This window comes from Typha latifolia, chromosome 9 (assembly GCF_019914945.1).
Source record: "Typha latifolia isolate L0001 chromosome 9, TyphaL0001v2, whole genome shotgun sequence".
In the NCBI taxonomy this organism is placed as follows: domain Eukaryota; kingdom Viridiplantae; phylum Streptophyta; class Magnoliopsida; order Poales; family Typhaceae; genus Typha; species Typha latifolia.
The window spans coordinates 3,171,234-3,195,859 of NC_133094.1; the positions used below are offsets into that span (position 1 = coordinate 3,171,234).

The following is a 24,626-nucleotide window of genomic DNA, read 5'->3' on the forward strand; positions in this document are numbered from 1 at the left end:
ATCCAGTTTCAATGTGCATTGCAATGTGGGAATTGAATAATAATAGATGGGTGTAAACTAGCTCATTTTTTGTTCATATTGAAATTAATTTTAAGCCTAATTTAAAGTATCAAGCCTAAATTGATTAAATTTAATTTGAGTCTAGTTTGAATCGAGTAGCTAGATAAGCAAATTCTAAGTCTATTCAAATCTTAATCAAGGTGGTTTCAAACTTTGACTTGAATCTAAAAAATTGAGTTAAATATTAGATTATCCATACTTAATATAATTAAATCAAACATATAATCAAATTAAAATGTATTTATCATTTATAATATCTATGTATTGACAAATAATAAATATAAATAAGGTTTTATTGAGCTCTAGCCAACTTTGATTAGTTTTCTACAATTATGTAGTTTTAGATTATTATTTTTCCCATAAAGTTATATTATATAGGTCTCACTTTATTTTTTCTATAAATTTTTTTAAAAAATAACTATATGAATTAAGTACATCAATAACTTTACTCATATATTAAATAAATTTATGCAAGAATTTATATTTGATTACTAATTATAAATAAGTATGTTATTTGTAATAGAAATCTTACTTACAATGTGCATAAGTTTATTAAACTATCTATCTATGATAAAATTATGTACATAACTTATTACATGACTTACTTTTATATAAAATTTAACTAATATATATTTATATATAAAAAATATATATCTAAAAGATTCATAATTCATTAGTATTCTCTTCTTGATGATATGAGTCTATTATGGGCTCAGCATCATACAGTAGAAAGATATAAGCTCAAAGCCCAAAGCCCAAGCACAGTTGATACTACCTCTCTTCTCCCTCTCCCTCCCTCAGACTCAGACCCTCACTCCATCTCTACCTCGGTCTGTCTCGCATGGCTATCCAAGTTCCCTTTTTGACAACCAAATCTCTCGCTGTTCTTCCTCCAATATCCTCTCTTGGAGATAACAGCAACCTTTCTCCAATTTCGAGCACTTCATCTCTTTCTCTTTCTCCTCTCCTCCTCTGCACCTATCGTTCCATTAATGCTAGAGGAAGGCGAGCTCAGTTGGGTTCGCGCTCATTTATCATCCGTCCATGTAAGCAGTGTTTCTGCCACCTACTTCTTGTCTCAGAATCTTCTCTTTTTTTGCCTATTATTTTGTTGATTAATTGCGTTGCTGTGCTCTGTTGGTGATTCTTTTGAGTGAACTGAGGGCCAAGTTGGTAACTTGGATTTCTTTTTCTTTTGTGGGTCATTAGTAGTTTAATTTTGGTTTTTCTTATGTTCGGACATGTGGGTTTCAGGGGAAATGTAGAAAGATTTGATGGATTGAGCTTTATTTCTTATCTTGTTTCATGCCCTGTAGTTGAATGTCTCGCAATTGTTCTTTGTTGTTCAGTTCGTGGGTATTGGAAAACTGTTGGAATTTTGTTTGTCAATTACCGTATATTTTTTCTTTTCCCATTTATTTGCCTTGAGTTCCATGTTTCCATAGAAACTCGTTGCTGTGTTTATCCAATTCTTCTTTCCTTCCTATCATGCTCATGTTCCTACGGAATAATTTTATGCAAGATTTCTTCAAGAAGGGAAGGAAAAGAAAAAACGAACGAAAATGCTATATTGCATAAGCTTGTGTGTTTCATACTTTGAATTATACATCTTTTACCATTAATATTAATATCTTAGTATCTTACTTCATTACATTTTTATGCTTTTTTTATCTTCCGCATGAAAAGTGCTCTCGTCCACTTCAGAACGAGTTTGAAAAAATATCACATATTGATCATAAATTTCCATCTTGGCCAGGATATTTGAATTGGTTGGTGCCCCAAGTCGTTGATGTTTTGACCATTTGGGTCACCATACAGTTGTTAGAAGGACATCTAATATATATTAAAGTATATAGGAAGAATTCACTTTCTTTTGTTATTGTATATCCTTTTTATAGCTCCTTCACTAATGATAGTCTCCAAATTTGTCTTTCTACTATTTTTTTTTTTCAAGTACTCATGTGCCTTTTGTTGAGTAATGAATGGACAATTTATCTCTATCTCATTATTGTTCTTTCATTTCTTCAATTATTGATTTAGTTTTACGAGTTTTGTGTCATTAATGACTTCTTGATGTAGGTTGCATGACAAGTAACACAACTGTTGCTAATGTGGAGGAGCAAGCTAAAGTTGAAGTTGCAAAAGGGTATACAATGATCCAATTCTGTGATAAGATGATTGAGTTCTTCATGAATGAAAAACCCCAAACAAAGGATTGGAGGAAAATATTAGTGTTTAGAGATGATTGGAAGAAGTATAAAGACAATTTCTTTAGTAGGTGTCAAGTACGCGCAGATACTGAGAAAGATATAGCAGTGAAGCAAAAGCTGGTTGAACTTGCTAGAAGAGTAAAGAAGGTATAATTCTATTTACTTTCTGGTCCTTGTAACGTGCTCTTTGCTTCAAGGGACATTTGAACATCCGTGTTGACATCCCCATTTTTTCTTGTCCTTTCTGTTAGAATGTTGTCTCACCAAGTCTTAGAATCTGAACAACTAGATTCAGTGACTTGCATAGGGTTATTCTAATATTCCCTCATATTTTGTGCTATGGGATTTTGTCTTTGGGTTTTGCAGATAGATGATGAAATAGAGATGCATATGGAACTTCTCAAGGAGGTCCAAGAAAGTCCCATGGATATCAATGCCGTTGTTGCAACAAGGCGGAAGGACTTCACAGCAGAATTTTTTCGCCATCTTAATGTACTTTCAGATACTTATGACAATCTGGATGATCGAGATGGTAATCCATCTGTCTGTGCAAAGATCAATATTGTTGATTAAACTAGAAGGTTATACTAATGTTCTCAAATTTAGAACTTAATTTTCTTACAAGATGGGATTAAGAAGATTTACTAGACTGGGAAATTTTGCAGTTTATCTTCGGGAGGCCAATTTCAAATGCTTATTTTCCCAACAGTGAGAAAATTCCCTTATATTCATACATATATTGTGTACACACATATAAATGCATATATGAATGTATAGTTGTAAATGCAAATTACGATTTCCAAAGGCATAAAGATTGTCTCTTTTCTTTTCTACCCAGAGCAAAATCCATGAAGTCACAACTATGACCATCTTTAAGAAGTGTTCCTTTGTCAACCTATTTTCTTAAGGTTAATACAATGTACATAGTCAGTGTTCTCCTTTCATATGAATTTTTTTTTTCTTATTAATGAATCACCAGATAACAATTAGTCTTAACATATATGGTGATCCATAGCTCTCTGCATTTTTTGGATCTACTTTTTGGTGACAAGCATGATCATACTTTATGTAACTCAATTTTGAATGGTTTATGAAGAGTTTCTTTTTAAACAGCAATTATGAGGGTTTTCTTTTTTAACAGCAATTATCAGACTTGGAGCTAAGTGCTTGTCTGCAGTCCGTGCATATGACTCTGCATTGGAACAATTGGAGACATTAGATGCTGCTCAGTCAAAGTTTGATGATATACTGAACTCACCTTCATTAGATGATGCATGTGAAAAGATAGAGAGCCTGGCTAAGGCGAAGGAACTTGATTCATCCTTAGTTCTTCTTATAAACAGAGCTTGGGCTGCTGCAAAAGAGTCTACAACCATGAAAAATGAGGTTAGAATTAAAAATTCTTGGTTTCCTCTTTTTCTTTCTTTTTCCACCTTTTTCATGGAGGTGATAATCCAGCGGCATGCATTTTGAGGTTGTCTCACAGTTCATAAATTATATTTTTTTTTCACCGGAATATGTTTATATTATATAGAAAAGCTTGCAGACAAGTATAGGTGCTCGCTTTTTATGGAAAATGATGGCTAATGTTTCTTCATTAGCGGAACAAAGTGGAAAAGGAAAAAGTACATCATATGCTCTGTCAGATTTCACAGGCAAATATTATCAGTGAAGCTGTCATATTTTATTTTGAGTTAAGTTAGAGGGAGGCACAATAGTAGCTATACTGTGGGAAAGATATTATGGTTTATTACCTTTGGTACTTAAGTGATTTTATTTTGTCTGGCTCTCTATATATGAAATCAAAGATAACAAGTCCCAATGGTTAAATCTGTCATATTTCTCATTTTCTTTGGCTCTCTTCATCTCTGGAGGATCTTTGGAGATCCTCCCATTGATTGTGTGTCAAAGCTGCTATCCAGGTGAGTAGCTAATTCTACCCAACAGAGCCGGCCTAATAGATCTATGATAAGCCCTTCCCCAATTGATTTTCCTTGATCAGCTTTTTGACCGAAATTTCTAGATTGTTGTGTCTGTTTGAGAGTAGGTTTTAAAGTCTAGTAAGCATTATGTGAACCTTCTCAAGCTTGAGCCATACTCTACTCTATCCCATATAATTGAAAAAAGAGGTATAGGTATTTGAATATGTAACTTTATAATTGGGGCCATCTTCTCACCCTGTTGAGAGAACCAACAGGATTGCATGTTTTGACTACTTCTAGTCTATACTATTTTCTTACAGTTGGTTCTTCATTTTCGTATTATTCTTCTACATCTTGTATATGCTTCATAGTTTATATCATCACCATTCTTCTGATGTCCTGTGACTCATCTAATTAATTTCTATTATCATAACTCATAAGAAAATAATATTCAAAACCCTTGTTTTGTGGTCCTTGTTACCACTCGTTGACCCTTTACTAGTTCTCCATAATTGGCAAAAGCATGCTAGTTTTTTCTTTGACCTGCCTAATATAGATCCGATTTGATTTCTTCTGCATATTATGGCTGTTTCATGTAGTGGGAAACTGCAACTGCGCTCATGTTTTCTCCTACCTGTATTTCAATATGAAATGTTTGCTCAAAACTAAGAAGTGGCACTACGCAATCATACTAGATTGGTCATACTGAAGAAGATAGTTTGTTTGTGTTGAATGAATTGTGGTCATTGTCAAAATAGTGTATCAATGTAACCTCTTAATCTTCTAGGAGAGAGCATATTGCCTCTATGGATTTGGATGCGATTCCACCATTCATATAATTTGGTTAAACGGGAGTTAGTACTACAACCTCTTACTGGGAGCTTAAATCAGTTGTTTATGCACAAAGAGGGCCTTGTCATTTGACAGTATAGTAGGGCATTATAAGCTACACTGTATTTTCATATTCTTGGTATGAGGTATATGTGAGGCACGGAGTCTACTTAAGTGTTACCATGTCTAGTGACTACAGATAATGAGCAGATCCCCTTGTTCAATACTTGGACCTTCTACTTCTTTTCTTCTCAAATAGAAATTATTTTATCACATAATACTGGTGAGACCAATGACCCTTATAATAAGGTGTTGAACTTATAATAACTGCACAAAGTAGAAACTAGTTGCATTTTCACTGACCTGCTAAGTTAGGCACTTCATAGGGCATATGCCTTAGATGATATGATATGAACAATTCCATACTGATTTGAATTTTCGTTACAGAATGCATGGGTGATGAAATTTAACTCTACTCACTGGGTACCAGCTTGTTAATAATTTGTTGTTCAATAAATTTCTGCCGTGTGGAAACTCTGATATAACAATACTTGTTTCTTTCTGAAAATTCTTTTTACCCTTTTTACCAATAAATAAACCAGCATAAGTTTCTATGAATGATGACTTAGCTTCCATATTTGCTCTGTTTTACTATTGTGTATAATGAGTGAAGTGACCCACTAAAGGTGATAAATTCAAAATTTGATTAATCTGTTCATTGAATTGATTAGTTACTAATCTTATCTAACTCACTTACTTTACATTACTTGACATCAAGAAACCTTTAGTTATACCTAATAAACATAATTTTCTGTAGGTTAAAAACATAATGCATCAAATCTACAAAACAACAAAGAAAAGCCTCAGAAGCATTGCACCATCAGAGATAAAGCTTCTCAAGTACTTGTTGAACATCACGGATCCTGAGCAGCGATTCTCTGCACTAGCTACTGCTTTCTCTCCAGGAGATGGACATGAAACCAAGGATGCCGATGCTTTATATACGTAAGCATCTTCTCTTGAATATCATTGACTATAATAGTCCTTTTAACTGGAATATGTCCTTTGAACTTAGATTGCTCTTTACTGACGTCATTTAAACTTTATAGTAGCTTTCCTAGTGCTTTTTTGTGCATATTTATATGAGAAAAGGTACTTTATATTATAGTGTGCCTTTTGCTGCAGGACTCCTAAGGAGCTCCATAAATGGATTAAAATCATGCTTGATTCATACCATCTGAATAAAGAAGAGACTGACTTGCTGGAGGCCCGGAAGATGAGCGATCCCGTGGTTATCCAAAGGCTAAATATTCTAAAGGAAACAATCGAGGAAGAGTACTTGAAGATGCATGCACAAGATGAAGACCCAGAGCCTAAAGAATGAAACCAATTACTACTGCTGCTGTACTGTCAGTTGGCAAATTTTATTTTGTTGATCCACCTCGCAGTTGAATGGTGAGTTACATGTTTGATTCTCATCGAAAGAGTTCTGAAAGCGTGATAGTGACACAAAATTTTGCACCAATCGTGCTGCTGGAGGCAAGACGAAAGATGCTTCAGCTCTTCACGTCATACATCTTGACACTAACATAGTAGACTGGAGTGATAAAGATTATGATACCAGTATCTCCAATTCTTCATAAGATCTAGAAGATGTTGCTGTTACCCACAGAGAAAGAAGTGGACACCCTTCTAGCTACAATTCATAATCCCCACTTTAACTCTGTGCCATGTAATTTTCGTGTGACCTATCTAACCTTTATTTGCATAAATACTAGTATGGAAGTTCTTTTGGATGTGGCTTTCTGAGGTCATACTGTTGTTCTGTGATAAATGGCTCAATACTACACGATCATTATATAGTTATGTGTCATTTCACATGATGCCGTATGATTTATTAAAATGAGCATCTACGAGTTGGTGTCTTGAATGGTTTGAGAGTTGAAACCTATCAGAATATGTACAGAGTTGTTGATTGAAATAGATATATTTCATTATTTAATTATTAATATAAATAACATCCAAATTCAAATATTAAAATAGGTTTATTATACTGTAGGTTTAAGCTGATAAGATTAGCATTCTTTTTAAGTAAAATGTTAATCTCTTTAAATAATATTTTATATTCCTTAGCTTAGAAAGATTTTTACTTTAAAATATATACATTTTTTAATATTTAAGTTTATGTGCTATCTATTTTAGTAAATAAATTTTAAAATAGAGCTAGTTTGGTATTTAAAAAAAACAACCTAAAATTTGAGTCATAGATTTTTGATGAATTGACATCCTTGAACCTTTATGAAAGCAAAACAACTTGGTCAATGGTGGCCATTGTTTTCTACTAAATTGTGGCTGCTTAGAGATTTGAAGTCATTCTTAGCATAGTTTCCTGTCCACATAAATATGCCAGGATACAGTAAGATATTGTTAAATAATAGCAGTTTGCCAAGAGAAAGATTAGAGCAGTTCATTCTCAGAGAGAAAAGTAGAGCATATTCTTATAAAATTGACAAGCAAGAACCCTAAACCTTTTCAAACTAGCTTTGCAACTCATTGTTTTTCTCCACACTGACATCTCAATCCTGTCATGCATCCACACAGATCAAGCTGGAAGGTGAGACATTGAATATGGTGATTTGCTATCAGGTTGACCTCCTGATAGATATAAAGTTGGCCTGCCTCCCTTAACCAATGTTGTTCACATCTAAATGGAGAGATGTAGTTCCAAGTGCTTCTCTCTCTCTCTCTCTCTCTTATTATAAAAAGATTATTCACTCTTAGATCTTGAACTATTGCTGATGTTTGATCCATTAACTATCTAATATCTCTCTCCTGACTTGTGGATAAAGAAAATTAAGTTATTATTTTATGCTTAACTTATTTTTTTAATTTCTTTCTTTGAATAAAGATAAAAAGCTTTACATTGTCAGCAAGATAAATTAAAGAATTTATCACTAAAACCTCTGAAAAAATATCAACCAAAGGTCTGAGGTTGATACTTGTGATTAAAAATTGTCATCCTGAGTTTTGTTCACACCTTCATGGGAGCAGTCTTGTCACCTGTCACTCACTTAATTTAATGTTTAAATTTTGAGATGAATTATACATCAGATAAAAATAGTGATAACTTTCTGAAAAAAAAATAAATGAAAAGAAATAAAGAAGAAGAATGAGCTCATTTCTCTCATACTATCTATCTTACATTCCAAAAAATTTCTCATTTCACTTCCTCCTAATTATATACTGCATATGATCATGAATTATAATAATTATTTAGTTTTTTTATCAAACACTTGTAATTTTTATTAAATACTAATAAATTTTAGATACTTTTTGCGACTTGGTTTACTCTTATTTATTATCAACCAAGCAGGCCAATGTGTGGCCTTTCTTTTACCTCGGTTGCTTTCATGCAAGAATACACAAAAATAGTGGACGAATAAAAGCAAGAGATATAGCGAGAGAGAGAGAGAGAGAGAGAGAGAGAGAGAGAGAGAGCTCTGCTACGTAATATTTGGTAACGTCGGCCCCCAAAGCGGAGAATGACGAGGAGATCAGCAGGGTAGAGTCAGGGTTAGGGTTACGTCGCCATCCGCCTCTGCTATTAAGGATTGAGGCCTTAGACGCTTGTTCTCGAGAGCTTTCCAACCTCGGATTGACCCACTTCGCTGCTGAAACTACCAGAGGTAGTAGTTTGAGTTGTTGAAAGAATTTACGCGTCTTTCTTTTTTATTAATTGCTTGAATTGGATCTGGTTTGGCGGAAAATTTTGATGTTTCGAGTTCTTGAAGCAATTTACTCGTCGGTGAAGATTTAGAGTTTCATGCTAAAGTTTTGATATTTTGGCTTGGAAGATCGGGAAAAGTTGCAACTTTTAACTGGAGAGGGAGGAAAAGAAGCTAGCTTGGTAGTGTTTGGTTGAGTTCTTTAAGTTTATCTTTAACACAGAGCCTTTAATGCCAACTACTTGGAGTTGGTCATATGGGTAAAATCTTTTTTTCCCCGCTCATCTCTATCTAGTGAGTCGAAAGTCTTTTCCTGGCTGTAAAATCTACCTAACGCAAGTCTCCTCCTTTCTTTGGCCCTTAAGATTCTGTCCTCATTCCAATTACCCTGAAGTGGAGCGACCTCCAGGCATGAAGAGTATAACATTAAAGATTTGCCGGTTCTAGATTTCTCTAGCAAAGTATTATAGCTTCGTTCTGCTAGGTAATCATATACAATGCATACTTGGAATGACATGGAACTGTCATTTCAAGGTCCAGCATGAGTATACTTCAATTAGATGCACGATTTACATCCACTGTAATATGCTTTCTCTGCATCCTGAATTTGTTTTGAGTGAACATTTCCAAAATTATAGAAACTAGCTGTATCTGGACACGGTAATTTTAAAGATTTCCATCCAGTTTTGTAGTCTGCATCTGGACTGGTCATGTTTGTAGTTGATTTTACTATATACTTTGAGCATATTTACATACAGATATGCCTCTTTCCTTAGTTCTAATACAGTATTACCTTTTCTTTTGGAATTATTTGTTCGAAGTAATAGATATACAAACCAGTTATACAATAGTCATGTCAGACTCAGCCAAACCATTGTTGGTTGTTACTTCCCTGCTTAGCGAGAATGGGAAGGATGTTGAGCTGCTACCTGCTATTAACGACGACCATGGAGGTGTTATTGTTGAATTGGAAACCCCAATGGATTCTCAAACTTTTTCTTCTTCCTTACGAGCGTCTTTATCAAATTGGAAGAAGAAGGTGAGCTTTCCTGGCTTTGGAGGTGTTTAATGAACTTAGCTACTTTTTAAAACAACTTTTGCATTGTTAGCTTCTCTAGTGAATTTCAAGATTAATAATTATTCATTGGTATGAACTTTTATTTCAGATATACTTAAGAATTCCATACTACATTTCTCATTGTCATATCCATTATGTCATATTTGAAAGATATCTTTAGTCTGTTTATCAAATTTTCAGGGAATAAAAGGTGTCTGGATAAAATTGCCAATCAATCTCTCTAATCTTGTTCAACCTGCTGTCGAGGTATAATTTTTTTAGCATTTGATACATTAATTGACATTCCAATTAATTTGCCATTCCTTTGCCTTATGAGCTAAGTAATAATTCAGAACAGCACTATTTTGATGGCTTCTCGAGTCTTAACAAGGATTACTCTATTTTCTTTTGTATGACTGCCCTAGTGTCCTGTTTTTTTTCTTCTTCTTTGTTTCTTCTAAACCATTAATTCCTGAATTAGTTGCAAACTTTAATTTGGTTCAGGAAGGATTTTGGTATCATCATGCAGAGCGAAGTTACTTGATGCTTGTCTATTGGATTCCTGATACTGAAAACACAATACCTTGCAATGCTACTCACCGAGTGGGTGTTGGTGCCTTCGTGATGAATGAAAGGAGAGAGGTACTGCGTAGGTGGATTGTCCTCTCTCTCTCTCTCTCTCTCTCTCTCTCTCTCTCTCTCTCTCTCTCAAGTTTCCTTGCATATTATTCATTAATATGAATGATGTTACAGTTATTTCCCTTGTCAACTTGGGATTTTCTCTTTAGATGACTAAAGAAGTTAGCATAAATCTCCTTCACCTAGATAATTCCTGTGTCTGAGATTGCTCCTGGGTTGCATGACCTAAGCTGCACTAAAGGGGTAAAAGCTCTTTCAGTTATGCACCTTGCTAGAGCCTGATTTTCTTGAGGCAGTAATTGTTTTATCAATGTCTATAAGGGTCAAGCTGTTTCTGGGAATTGTTAATTCTTTTGAGGGCCTTCTAAAACGTAACTGACCACATGTTCTAAATAAAGATTTGGATATGCATATTTCATCAGATCTGTATGTTCAATATGTTTCTGGTGTTTGACTAATTATAGTTCTATATATAGAAATTCCATTTTCTTTGTTAGGTATTGGTTGTTCAAGAGAAGAGCGGTAGACTTCGGGGCTTAGGCATATGGAAATTTCCAACAGGAGTTGTCGACCCAGTAATACTTTCTACTATAGTTAGAGAAAGATATTACAACTTTCCAGATTCTTTAAATTTTTTTACTTTCTCTAGTCCATTCATGAAATCATTCTGCTTGTAGGGTGAAGATATACATGCTGGAGCTGTAAGAGAAGTAAAAGAAGAGACAGGGGTATGAATTGTTTCCGAAATAATAGTTTATATATAGAATTCAGCAATACCAGATTTTCAACCACAATATGCTCATCCTGAAATGGTTTTATGTTGGTCATGTCTCAGATAGACACTGAATTTGTTGAAGTTCTTGCATTCAGGTAGGCTTTCTTAAATTTCATCTGCTTTATCAGTTACTCTCTTGAACTCTCAATATCACTACTTGCACATCACCTACGCCAGAGAATATACTCATCCATGGTCTATTCTATAACCTGTGGTTTGTATACAGTTCCCTACTACTAAAGATATTCTCAATATCTGCAACTTATGGAATTGGTAAATAATGATAAAACTAACTTTGACGAGGAACTGATTGCTACATCTTGGTGGTCATTGTTGTAAACATCTCGTATCTTCATATCTAGCATAAGCAACCACTAATAATGAACTAGTTCAAGAAAACAATGGAAAAGGGGATGTCTAGTATGATAACGACTGAAGCTGTACATGATAATAAATATCCTCTTATTCAGGTCATGCTGTATATACTATATTCTGTAGATGACTGAAAAAACTGTACCCAGTACCTAGTCTTATATTCTTGGTTTCTTGGCTATAACAACTATGAGAAGTGAGAACTTGATAACTAGTTTTATTATGGGATATGGAAAATGGTTACTGCTTTATATATATATATATATGTCCTGCTCACTTTGGAAATGGATTCGATACCTCTCAGAAACGATATCCCTATTCCATTATATTGAGCTCTGATTTGCCTTTCATGGGATTGCATAATGTGCATTTTCACCTTTTCCAGTTGCCGATGATAGTTCTGGTGCTCTTTGCTTGCAAGTATTCTAAAGCTATCATGCAGTGTTTTATATAAGATAAAATCATGCTAATTTCTTGATGAGTATTAATATGCAGGCAGAGCCACATGTCATTCTTTCAGAAATCGGATTTGTTCTTTGTGTGCATGTTACGGCCCCTATCATTTGAGATTCACAAGCAAGAGATAGAAATTGAAGCAGCACAGGTACTTCAAGTAGATTTGCAAAGATTCATATTTTTTTTTTGTATTATACAGAAACAACAAATATAGTTGTGGAGACTCGAGAGCTATCGAGCAACTTGACTGAGCTATTTAATTCATCTTTCATACAATCTCCACATCCAGATCAGATATTAGTATTTTCTTTTAGCTAAGATGCAATTGTATGAAGTATTCACTTATTGTGCTGGTAAGACTTGCGACAAAACCCTGATGCCTCAGGCTTCACTTGAGAAAACAACCTCTTCAAGAATGTATACATCTTGTCCACCTTGCACCACTCAGTTGCAGTGTTTCTGCACTGGATGCCCTTTTTAGTTGCATGCATGGTTCCATGTACATAAATGTTGGCATTCACAATCTCCAAAAGATAATGATGTCAATTCACCTATATTTAGGATATCATCATAAGACACTATTGAATGGCTTACTTTTTACATGCAGTGGATGCCAATTGAGGAATTTCTAGCGCAACCTTTTGTCCAAAAGCATGAGCTTTTGAAGTATATTGTTGAAGTTAGCTTGGCCAAAGTTGACGGGAGTTATGCTGGATTTTCACCAATCAGTATAAAGTCAGGATTCTCTGATGCACAGCATTTTCTTTATTTAAACAGAAGGGACCTGAATCAGCAGTAAAAAGCTGCTGACATGCATGAGAACAGTTGATTCTCTCTTGATATCATAAATCCACAATATTCTATTGTATCATTTGATTCGTTAATATCCACCCTATTCCATCTTTGCTGATCAGTGTATAAGCTCAATCCTTGCGTCGTAATTCACTGTAAATTCAGACACTGCAATGCATTGAGTACTATACATTATTCTGGAGATGATTACGGTTATTAATGTAACTTACTCTCAGTTGCATTATTCTACTTCAAAACAAATTCCCAGACCAGGTTATACCTTTCTGTATTTAAACATAAGTATTTCATTATTAAATTCTAAGCACTATGTTTAATCTGTGTCAGTTGCATCATTCTACTTAACATCAAAACTATGCTACTTGCGTTCTCCACTTCATGTGATTTAAATGTTAGTTGCATCATTCTGCCTGATTACTTTTAATTCGAAGTCTGTTATTTTTTTTTCTCATTATTTAACTGTATAGCCAAATCCAATTGCCATCTCTTGATGTAATTTATGATTTGCTAGTGCTCATGGAATGAGATGTAAGCCTTTATCCTTATTTACAATTGATGATTTACACCACTGTCATAAGAACAGCTAATTTTTCTCAATGCCATATTCATTACTCTTCTCATTGTTATTGAGATTATAACATGAACTGTGATCACAGTAGATTTTACTATGCTATTAACTCCAAATAATACTCGAAATCATCAAGATGGTGTGAAACTTAGACACAACACCTGTCATTCCATGTGGCAGAGTGCATGTGTCTATGACAAGGTGGATGACTCAAGCACATACTAAAAGGTTGACAGATACCCACCTCACTCTTCCTTCATAACTACTCTCTTTATGACAACAATTCTCATAACCATCTTATCTCTCTCTCTTCTCCCTTCTTGACCACAGGTGACAGGACCAGCAATGGTGTATTCTCTTCTTCCACTCCAAATACTTCTCTTGATCCTTTGCCTCTCCATCTCCATTACAAGTGTTGCAGTAGCAGAGGAGTTACCAAGTGACAATAGCACATCTCCAACTCAATGCCAAGATACATGCTATCCTAAAGTTGCACCACCACCACCACTACCACCACCACCTCCATTCTCACCTTACGGAGAGCCGTCACCGCCGATGGTTCCATCGCTATGCCCGCCATCTATCGTAGTGCAGTGCTGCCCATATTTACCTCCACAGCCTTATTATGCACCTCCACAGGTTCCACAGGGTTACCTTCCATACTACAACTACTCAGCTTCACCTCCATTGCTGCTCCACTGCTACTACCAAGTTCTCACTTCTCTTTTCTTCTTCTCGGTTTTGAGCCTACTTTTGTTACAAGATGATGATGGCTGTGTCAAGTAACTGGCATTTGAGGATCCATATCTTGTCCTTGTTTCAAGTGATCTCCTATGTATTTTTCTATAGCAGTGAATAAATTTGTTAGATAATTCCACATAGTGATGTTGTATGCCCAACATGCAAACATATCAAGCAGTGATTGTTGATTGAAGGTTCTAATATAAGTAACTAAGGTGGTTATGCTGTACATAATTATGCCTTCAAATTAAAGACTAACACACTAAATACGAATAGACACCTCTCTCTCTCTCTCTCTCTCTCTCTCTCTCTCGCCATATATACATAGTGCATAAATGTATCAGATTTAGTTTTTTTACCCTTAGGAGATGCTGATGAGAGGATATTTTTCAGGGATATGAAATATTTTCTTCTTTTTTTAAAAAATAACTTTTAGTAAACAAGAAATTTGCACGAGCAAGATTATGGAAATTATTATTAAAAAAAGATAGTATGAAATCGCCGCATTACGTTAGTTGTCTTCTTATCTCTCATGATAGGAGGAGGGCATGGATTTGGTTCCACTAAAATTTTCATATAGTATAAGACATATCATGCCATGGTCTATTTTTTCATAATTGACCTAGTTTTTCAATTTATAATATCATGATCTAAGAAAATTGACCGAGTTTTTGGGTTTATATATCGTGATACTCAAGAAATAGATCTTATTATTAAAGAGGGTTTAACCTGGTCCATAATTAAAGATTTTTTATATAATTACCATTAAAATTTAATAGTTGTTACTGAAATTTATTAATTTTTTTAGTAAATGAGAAAGAGAATGGCATCCTATTTGATCAAAGGGAATTGGCGTGGACAGAGACGTTCTAATGTTTTATTTCTCTCTTGTTGGGATGCTCCCACAGCGCATTTAATCGCATGAGCCTGAGACTAGAAGTTCTATCAAATTAATAAACTAATACTACGATAAATATATTAGACCCAATAAACCTAATCTCCACCTCGATTATGCCTGGATCACGTCAGAAATGTTGAAGAATTGTTGTAGTAGCTATTATGATATCTTAAAAAGTTTCCATTAGCAATTATGTAAACTTAAAAGGGAAAAAAACTCAATTAGGGTCAGAGATAAGTAACAAAAAGAAAAGAAAACAATATCCGAGATGATAGCGGATCCGATTAAATCCAAATCCGACCTCTCTCTCTCTCTCTCTCTCGGAATAATAAAAGGCGAGAGCTTTGCTCTTTGGCCATTTTCGAAGCGAAATATATTTAGCCCAAGCTCCAAGATACGCCCTCCGGTCTCGCCTCTCCACTCCTCCGAATTTCGTCACTGCCAACGGCGTCAAGGAAAGCTTTCGTCAACCAGGGTAAGGCTCCTGATCTCTCTTCGACTCTCTCTCTCTCTCTCGCTTGCTCTCTCTCCATTTCGCTTTATTGATCTGTCGCTTGCATCTTGTTGATCTCGTCTTTCTTCTTTTACAGTAGTTCTTTATCCCGCAAGAATCGGTTCTCTTTCTCGGGATCTATCTTTGCTGAAGAATTGGGTCTGTTTCGTTTCTTCCTCTGGGGTTCTCCTTGTTTGGTCACTTGAGTTAGGGTTTGGGTCGCATTTGATGTGTTCGCGTGCGGCATTGATGTTTACGGATTGAGGAATCGAAGGACTATAGGGTCGTGGAGCAGACTCAGATCCCGAATTTGGGATTTTTTTTTGTTGCGTTGTTGGTGAAAGTTTGGACCTGATGTGATTCTTTCGTCTATTCGGATCGTAAATTTTGGATCTGGCAGCTGTACTGGCGCTCTATGTGCACAGATGATTAAATTTGTAAACGCAGTATATTCTCAGAATGATTTCCTTACGCAAGGCCAAAACCAGCAAGATTGCTGGTTTCAACCTTTGTTTCAGACCGCTTTTAGTGTCTTAGTTGAAACAAATCAGTTCGGCTGAAATCTTTGTTCTTTTCGGTCAAAATTGAAAACCGAAACTTCAAACCATTTATTGTATTGACTTTCTTTCTTTGGAACGAATCTTATCTTAGATGAGTTTAAATTGGGTGGGTAAACCCAAACTTTAATTTGGCAAGATGTAGGTCCTGGAAAATATACCCTACCCTTTTAGCCCTAAGAATCTCTCAGAAAACTCAAGTACATCAAGTTAAAATTTGGGAATATAAGGTCTAGCCTTTCAATTAGACTCCAACACGAAAGGTTAGGGACAGGCTAGACCTTACCTCACAAGAATGAAGAATTATTTGCAGTACAAATCTTAGACCATGTTGCTTCATGCTGTTTTTGTTGCTTATTTACAAAATGCATTTATGGAAGGTTCTTTGACTCTTGAATTACAGATGCATGACTAGTTAATAGTATGCATATCTATATTGCTAATTTCCTGGATGCATAAGCCTGATCTTTTGTTTTTCCATGGTGCAGCTGTAAGGAAATTGTGAAAGATAATGGCTATGATTGATGAGCCACTCTATCCAATAGCAGTACTGATAGATGAGTTGAAGAATGAAGACATTCAGCTGCGCCTAAACTCTATCCGAAGACTTTCTACCATTGCACGTGCACTTGGTGAGGAAAGAACCAGGAAAGAACTAATTCCTTTTCTTAGTGAAAACAATGATGACGATGATGAGGTACTCCTTGCAATGGCGGAAGAGTTGGGTGTATTTATTCCATATGTTGGAGGCGTGGAACATGCTCATGTTCTGCTCCCGCCTCTGGAGACATTGTGTGCTGTAGAGGAAACTTGTGTAAGAGACAAGGCAGTTGAATCATTATGTCGAATTGGAGCACAAATGAAGGAAAGCGATCTAGTAGATTGGTTTGTTCCTCTAGTAAAGGTAAGGATAGTCGTGTAGTATGACTTTATATCAACTAGCTCTAGTACTTCTTTTGGATCCAATTACTTTGTTTTACTTGCTTACCATCTTCGAGGTTACTTTGTTTAATCCGTGTTTGCTTTTCCATGCTATTATCCTTTTCTCAGAGATTAGCAGTTGGTGAGTGGTTTACAGCTAGAGTGTCTTCCTGTGGTCTTTTCCATATTGCCTATCCTAGTGCACCTGACCACCTGAAGACTGAATTAAGGGCCAGTTATAGCCAGCTGTGCCAAGACGACATGCCTATGGTGAGAAGAGCTGCTGCATCAAATCTAGGAAAATTTGCTGCTACAGTTGAGCCAAACTATTTGAAGACTGAGATCATGTCAATATTTGATGATCTAACGCAAGATGGTATTTGTGATCAGTTCTTTATATTAGTTTCTTATTTTCTGATTGCTGGATTTCGTGCCGGTGTTTTATGCACATTGTTTGATCTTAAGATGGTTCCACCTTAAGAGTTAAAATGCTGAGTCCCGTCTGACATTATACATTGTTCTACTTGAATTACTGCTTTTATCCTTTGTATTAGGATCTTATGTTATTTGTTAGTGATTAGTAATTTAAGCTTCGTTTGACAGTTGCTCCTACAGTGCTACTTCCTTAAATTGTGCTATAATTGTAGGAGTCTTTCTTGATAAAATTTGGAAAGAATAGTGGAATACTTGCGGTTAGATAATTTTTTTGTTGTGTTATATTATTAGGGTTTTTTCACATTATTCGTTAAATAATCATGTAAAGAACTGACTGGTTTGGTTCCCTCATTTATCAATGCTCTTGATTTTGACAGTATTACTATTGCCTTCCTTTTGGCTGAGAAATTGGTACTTTATTTGTTAATTTAAGTTATGTGTTATTTCATTTTCTTGAGCTCTCATTTCTTGGATTTTTCCGATTGTGGTCCTTCTGTTCACTTTTCTTCCACAGTGTCCACTATCTACTATGCCACTGCATTGTTAATTTCGTTAAGTTTCCTATTTCAGATCAAGATTCAGTGCGCCTACTGGCTGTTGAGGGTTGTGCAGCTCTTGGGAAGTTATTGGAACCCCAGGATTGTGTAGCACATATTCTTCCAGTCATTGTTAATTTCTCGCAGGTATGGCTCCCAGCTTTTGAGTAAGTAATCTATTCAGTTTGGATAGAAATGTCTATTCTAGTATGAAGTGAATTGTTGATACTGATATTTACTTTGTATCATAGTCACTTGTTCGTACATATGTTCAATAGGATAAATCCTGGCGTGTTCGCTATATGGTCGCAAATCAATTATATGAGCTTTGTGAAGCTGTTGGCCCAGAACCTACGAGGTAGTACTTTTAATATCTTTTCTTACCTTTTATCTGCTAAATATCTTTTCTTACCTTTTATTTGCTTTCTTGAGAGCGCCAATACTTCTAAAAGTATGATGTGCGGATACATAGGATTGAGCCTGTGTTCTATAGGTGAAATTATTAATCATCTTTGACACAAATTCTCCTCTCATATTATATCTATTATATTTAGGACGGATTTGGTTCCTGCATATGTTCGGCTTCTTCGAGATAATGAGGCTGAAGTGCGCATAGCATCTGCAGGAAAGGTTACAAAGTTTTGCCGGATCTTGAGCCCACAACTTGCAATCCAGCACATTCTTCCTTGTGTGAAGGTATCTATGCTAAACATTATGAGGATTATGCTGATATTCTGACTATGTGACTGGTTTTCTTCCTTCCCTTCTCTGTGAAATTCATTAAATTCAATGCTACCCATAGGAGTTGTCATCAGATTCTTCACAACATGTTCGTTCAGCTTTGGCTTCAGTTATCATGGGCATGGCTCCAGTCTTGGAGAAGGTATGACGTTATGAACAACTTGCATGCTTTAATGTTTTCATGTTAACCAAAACCTAATGGAAAATGTTCTATTTCATTTGTCTGAATTAATAAAGATTGTTCCTCTTTGTTGTTTGTATGTTCGCCCTGAATTCAAATGAATATGATATAATCTTTTCTTCATTTTTTGTTTAGAGTTCACAATTTCTTGTTAGATCTTGAGAACACACCTAGCTGATCCTGAAATATGACTAATGGGAAACTTATTTTCTTGTAATTTGCTGAATTTGTTAGCTGATTTTAATTTCCCTTGATAGACATTCATCTCAATTCAAATTTTCCTTTTCCTTTGCCATGCTAGGTTATTTTATGTGGGTTTCCAACTGATGTTGAACATGTTAGAAAATGATATTTCAACAGCTAGAGTTATTTTGCTTAGTCATTGATGTGCACACATAAGAGTTTCAGATGTTCTTATCATAAAGATAGAATTGTTACTCATGTTACATCTATCTTCATTTATCACAAAAAAGGATGGTTGAAGATGTTTTCTTTTTCCAGAAATTTTATCTGAATCAGCTATTTGTTTGTTTGTTGAGAGATAATTATTTTATCTGATTTTTCTATATCTATTCCAGATTTTAATAAAAAGAAGTTTGTTTATTCTTGTGGTGTTAGTTCTAGATTTTTCAAAGCTTTGCTGTTAGACTGAAATGTGAATTTCTCTGTGATCCCAATAATACCAATCATAACAAGCACTAATTTGTGGTTACTATTTACTATTGGTACTATCTCATAAGATTGTCTCTGAGCTTCTTACCTGATGTATTGTAGGTCAAATCCTCTGCAAATGTTATTAGTGAAAGTATATACATACATTTAATTTTTATTTACTGAGTAAGTAATTCTCATTCATGCATGCATGGACTTATATATTAGCTTAGGAAAATCTTGATAAGCTCCATATTATCAACATTTTGCAGCAGAATGTACTGAAGCTATCTATTGAATTTCATTTACTTACATATGATTGGATCATCCTGTTTGCAGCAATTTTGTGATGAAGCATGGACAATTAATTAGTTTACCTTTATGAATTATTCATTTTGAAGAAAAAAAATAGAAATAATTAATGATGCAAAGAGACTTGAGCATCAGTTTGGTATAAATGCATGTCCTGCTAACTTGTATGATCTGCAAATGGTTCTTATTTTTTGTTGTCAGCTCGCTGGCGGTAGGCTCACCATTTTGTTGTTGTTACGGTTGTATTTTCCACTCCCTGCTCACAATTTGTTTGTTGTTGTTTCTTCCACCTTTTGTAGGATGCTACTATTGAGCAACTTCTTCCAATTTTTCTATCTTTACTAAAGGATGAGTTTCCTGATGTTCGACTCAATATAATAAGCAAACTTGATCAAGTTAATCAGGTAAGTATTTTAAAGAGATTTTATTGCAAATTAATGTGATTGCCAGCTAATATTGCTCATCTTCCAGGTTATTGGAATTGATTTATTGTCACAATCATTACTACCTGCTATTGTGGAACTTGCCGAGGATAGACATTGGAGAGTTCGTCTGGCCATAATTGAGTACATTCCTTTGCTGGCTAGTCAGTTAGGCGTTAGGTTTTTTGATGATAAACTGGGCGCCCTCTGCATGCAATGGTTGGAAGATAAGGTATGCTAATGTTCTATAATGATTTAAGACAATCAATACAATCAATACAACTATTAGCAGAAAGGTACTCACTAAACATTCATTTTGATTCACCCTTTTCTTTCTTGCCTTGGACAGAAATTTTTGTTTCAATCTTTGTGGTGACATATTGCTGTCATTACCTATTAATATGCTCGCGACAATCATACTTCTAGAAACCCTTTGGCCCTTGTTGAAGATAACACTAGGGTAAAGAAGGGTTATGGTCTTCCCCCTAGCAATCAGACAAATTACGCCCTGGTCAATATGACTTTGTAGACCCCAACTAACCTTGTTTCATTAGTTTCCTAGTTGCATAACGTCCAAAGAATATGATTTAGGCCTACATCCTTTACTGTGAGGTGAGATTTTTTTTTAAACCTTATTATTATCCATCTTTCTCTAGGTAGATCCTGTCATGCACAGATAGATAATGTACTTCTTCCATGTAGGATGACAACCAAAAATCCTTTTTTCCCTTCCACTATCCTCAGTAAACTTTGCGCAATCAAATGTAGATTGCTGCTAATGTAAGATTAAAATTTACTTTATGTTTGGTTCGTTAAGGTTGGCCAAGATTGCCTAAATGTGCTTATGAAATTATGCCACAAGTTTGATGCCTTCATGAACATCTTGCAGGCTGTAAATGGGAAATATGTATTTAGGGTATGTTTGGATTGGACTTTGCATGTTTGTAAGTGTCTGGGCTGTGAAGCTGGGATTGGTGGGTCCTCGCGTATATACATCCACGAAATTTGCACTTTATTTTAAATTAACTAATTCATAAATTTTGCAGAGTAGCAAGTCATATCCTCATGGCAGATGCAATCTTTTTTTTCCCGATTCATCTAGCCTTTGAAGTGCTGAAATGGAAAGATTTATATAAGCTAACCACAATAAAGAATTATTTTCAGGTTTTCTCTATTCGAGATGCAGCTGCTAATAACTTGAAGCGCCTAGCTGAAGAGTTTGGCCCAGAATGGGCGATGCAGCATATAATTCCGCAGGTTCTCATTTCTAATTCTTCCACTTTATTTTAGTAGTGCTAGAAAATCCATATAATGGCATTTGTTTCTGAGGCTTTTGATGACATGTGAGCATAGCATTAGCTAGATTTATAGGACTTCCAATTATTAGAGGATTTATTTTGATGAAGGGTGGTTCACATTTGTTGTTCCACTAATGTGTCCTTGCATTCTACAAGGTTTTTATCCTTCTCTTTGTGGTCTTTTCTCATCCACACGGATTTGCTACATCGATCTTTAATGATGGTAATGCTTCATATATAGTTTTTGGTATATTGAAACTTCTGTATCGAATTCAGACAGTTATCAATTCATCCAGGAACATCCAACTATTCAAGTATAGTGTTTGAAGAATTCATGCTAGCTTTAATTGAATATCAGTTCTGTTTAGAAACCTATATTACAGTTATTATGTATAGAGATAAGCAAATTTTGCTGATGACAACTATGCTATTTAGATTGGAGATAGATTAGCTTTGAAGAATTTGGCAATGTTGTTCTAGGAAAAGGTCATGCATATATAGTTTTTGGTATGTTTAAACTTATGGATCGAATTCTGAAAGTTTCATTCAGGAACATCCAACTTTCCAAGTATAGTGTTTGAAGAATTCATTCTAGCTTTAATTCGATATCAGTTCACGTTAGAAACTTAGTCAACAGTTATTATGCATAGAGATAAACAAGTTTTGCTGATGACAACTATGCTATTTAGATTGGAGATGATAAGCTTTGAAGAATTTGACAATGTTCTAGGAAAATTCATGCATATATATTTTTTGGTATATTTAAACTTATGGATCAAATTCTGAAAGTTATCAAATCATTCAGGAACATCCAACTATCCAAGTATAGTGTTTGAAGAATTCATTCTAGCTTTAAATCAATATTAGTTCAGTTTAGAAACTTATACTACAGTTATTATGCATAGAGATAAGCAAGTTTTGCTGATGACAACTATGCTATTTAGATTGGAGATAGATTAGCTTTGTAGGACTTCTGAATTTGATAATTTTCTAGGAAAAGCTCATGAACATCGAGGTTTTAGGCCGTTTCTATTGTATTAGGTGCATTGGCTGCCTCTTATGACATTAAGAATCTTGACTCCTTATGTTGATGGATTGTAGTGAACTGCAGTCTGCCGACATCTCAAGTAGCTACCAAGCCTTGGCTCTTTACGTGCTAGCTCCTTTTGAGTTGTTAAGCAATATTCACTGCACTAGCTGTGTTCATATCCAATATGCAGATCTTTGTCAGCAATGGTATGGGTAATTTGAGATAACACCTACCAGGATTTTACTATCTTTTTGGGGATAACTTCCATAGTAAACTAAGAAACATCCCAAATTTTCCTTTTCTCTGTGTGCCTGTGTGTGTTGTGGTGGTTGAAGTGGGAGCATTAATGATCATCAATGCTGGCAAGAATGATGATATGACCTCAAAAAATATTCTGAAATTTATAGCAGAGGAGAGCCTCTTTCTTTGCATTCTTTTTACCTTAGTGTGTGGCTGGTTTCATACTTCCATTTGCCAACTTCTGGAAGTTTTTCATGCTGCCCAATCATTCTACTTACAATAATTGCATGATATCAGCTAATAGTGCAAAATTGAAGAACAGAGTAAAAGAAGGCATGATTATTTTTTGGAAATATAACATTAAAGATTCTGTTGGTTATTCCTTTTATAGGTGTTGGACAAAATCAACAATCCACATTATTTATACCGTATGACCATTCTGCACGCAATATCCTTATTATCACCTGTCATGGGTGCTGATATTACATGCCAAAAGTTGCTCCCTGTGGTCATTGCTTCCTCAAAGGACAGGTGAGCACTGACATATATCAAGGCAATATATGATTACTGGTTTAGTATCTTGCCTTAGAATCTTTGACGTCTCCAGGGTTCCCAACATTAAGTTCAATGTGGCGAAAGTTTTGCAGTCTCTTGTACCCATACTTGATCAATCTGTAAGTCAAGGATATAGTGCTGATGCTTGTGTTAGTGTCCCTTTTCCAGTTATCTTTTTTAAAATCATAAAATCCTGTCTGAAATATCTTTACTGCAGGTGGTGGAGAGGACAATTAAACCTTGTCTGGTTGAGCTCAGTGAGGATCCAGATGTGGACGTTAGATTCTTTGCAAGCCAAGCACTGCAGGCATGTGACCAAGTCATGATGTCAAGCTAAACAACTTTTTCTCTAGCTTTTAGTGCTTCAGATCCCTCTCAAGTCCATTTTTGCAAAGCTGCGCAGTTTGCTGATGAACTAAATCTTTGTAGCTCCAATCTGAATCGCAAACTTGAAGGATTCGTATTTTCATCTGTATAAATGGAAGCAGTCTAGAGAAATTTAAGATGATGTGTTTTAGATGTTATCTGGAACCGCGTGTAATTAGATAATGTTTGTAGTTACTACTTTGTTGAAGTCTTCATTGCAGAAAGAAGTTTTTCTCCTAGAATGACGTAATTTGTTGATCAGCAAAAAACTATTTTATAGTTGAACTATGATTCATATGCCATTCACTGTTATTGAGCCACTGGGTTCTTTCTACTTGGGAGATCAAAGAATTCGACTCTTAAACTCACACACAAAAGTATCCATGTCAGGGGCCATGTAATTGGTATCCACAGAGCTAGTCTCCCCAGTTAATTGAAATGCGTGATATATCGAATATGTGGCAGGAGACGTTTACAATGGGATGCCAGTTTGATGGTTGTCTGAGAAAAATATGATTCACGCTACGTGAGCTCCAACCTTTTGGATATAATAATTCTCAAGACAATTCTTTAACACCAGATGGCTTCAAAACCATGGCCAGAATACCAGATTAGGCGAGCTTTCACTACTTGTCATATTAAATTCAGACGATTATGATGTTAATTGTTTTTTTTCCCTTTATTAATTTTTATACATCTGACAATCTTTGTATACTTCAGTCGAATATAATACGTTTGTAAAGCTCAAGATTATGTTCCTATATATGTGCTGCAAGTTGAAGCATTAATCGCAATTAATGGCCTAAAAGGAGGAAAATGAAGTA

At 35.2% G+C, this 24,626-nt stretch overlaps 3 protein-coding genes across 8 annotated transcripts; all 3 read left to right on the plus strand.

Moving 5' to 3' along the window:
• The first annotated feature begins 787 nt into the window (after nt 1–787).
• On the plus strand, nt 788–6,883 carry LOC140794599 (uncharacterized protein At4g37920). The gene is made up of 6 exons (XM_073146694.1): nt 788–1,106; nt 2,140–2,417; nt 2,637–2,802; nt 3,412–3,656; nt 5,841–6,028; nt 6,209–6,883. Exons 1-6 carry the CDS (start codon nt 902–904, stop codon nt 6,405–6,407), a joined length of 1,281 nt encoding a protein of 426 aa, XP_073002795.1. The 5' UTR covers nt 788–901; the 3' UTR covers nt 6,408–6,883.
• A 1,526-nt stretch (nt 6,884–8,409) lies between these two features.
• LOC140795517 (nudix hydrolase 2-like) lies at nt 8,410–13,043 on the plus strand. Of its 4 annotated transcripts, none has more exons than XM_073148128.1 (9): nt 8,410–8,709; nt 9,576–9,787; nt 10,007–10,072; nt 10,310–10,447; nt 10,942–11,019; nt 11,122–11,172; nt 11,280–11,314; nt 12,087–12,195; nt 12,655–13,043. In XM_073148128.1, exons 2-9 carry the CDS (start codon nt 9,602–9,604, stop codon nt 12,844–12,846), a joined length of 855 nt encoding a protein of 284 aa, XP_073004229.1. In that variant the 5' UTR covers nt 8,410–8,709; nt 9,576–9,601; the 3' UTR covers nt 12,847–13,043. The 4 variants fall into 4 exon arrangements, with proteins under 4 accessions (XP_073004229.1, XP_073004231.1, XP_073004230.1 ...); XM_073148129.1 differs by having other exon boundaries at nt 8,412–8,709; nt 9,570–9,787; XM_073148130.1 differs by lacking the exon at nt 10,942–11,019.
• A 2,338-nt stretch (nt 13,044–15,381) lies between these two features.
• On the plus strand, nt 15,382–24,044 carry LOC140794972 (uncharacterized). 3 transcript variants are annotated; one of them, XM_073147277.1, is made up of 14 exons: nt 15,382–15,539; nt 15,655–15,716; nt 16,603–17,018; nt 17,165–17,411; nt 18,041–18,153; nt 18,285–18,364; nt 18,561–18,702; nt 18,809–18,889; nt 20,191–20,295; nt 20,363–20,545; nt 21,478–21,570; nt 23,273–23,412; nt 23,489–23,555; nt 23,654–24,044. In XM_073147277.1, the coding sequence occupies exons 3-14, from the start codon at nt 16,626–16,628 to the stop codon at nt 23,771–23,773; spliced, it is 1,764 nt and encodes a 587-aa protein (XP_073003378.1). In that variant the 5' UTR covers nt 15,382–15,539; nt 15,655–15,716; nt 16,603–16,625; the 3' UTR covers nt 23,774–24,044. The 3 variants fall into 3 exon arrangements, with proteins under 3 accessions (XP_073003378.1, XP_073003377.1, XP_073003376.1); XM_073147276.1 differs by having other exon boundaries at nt 15,399–15,539; nt 15,658–15,716; XM_073147275.1 differs by lacking the exon at nt 15,655–15,716 and having other exon boundaries at nt 15,418–15,539.
• The last annotated feature ends 582 nt before the right edge of the window (nt 24,045–24,626 follow it).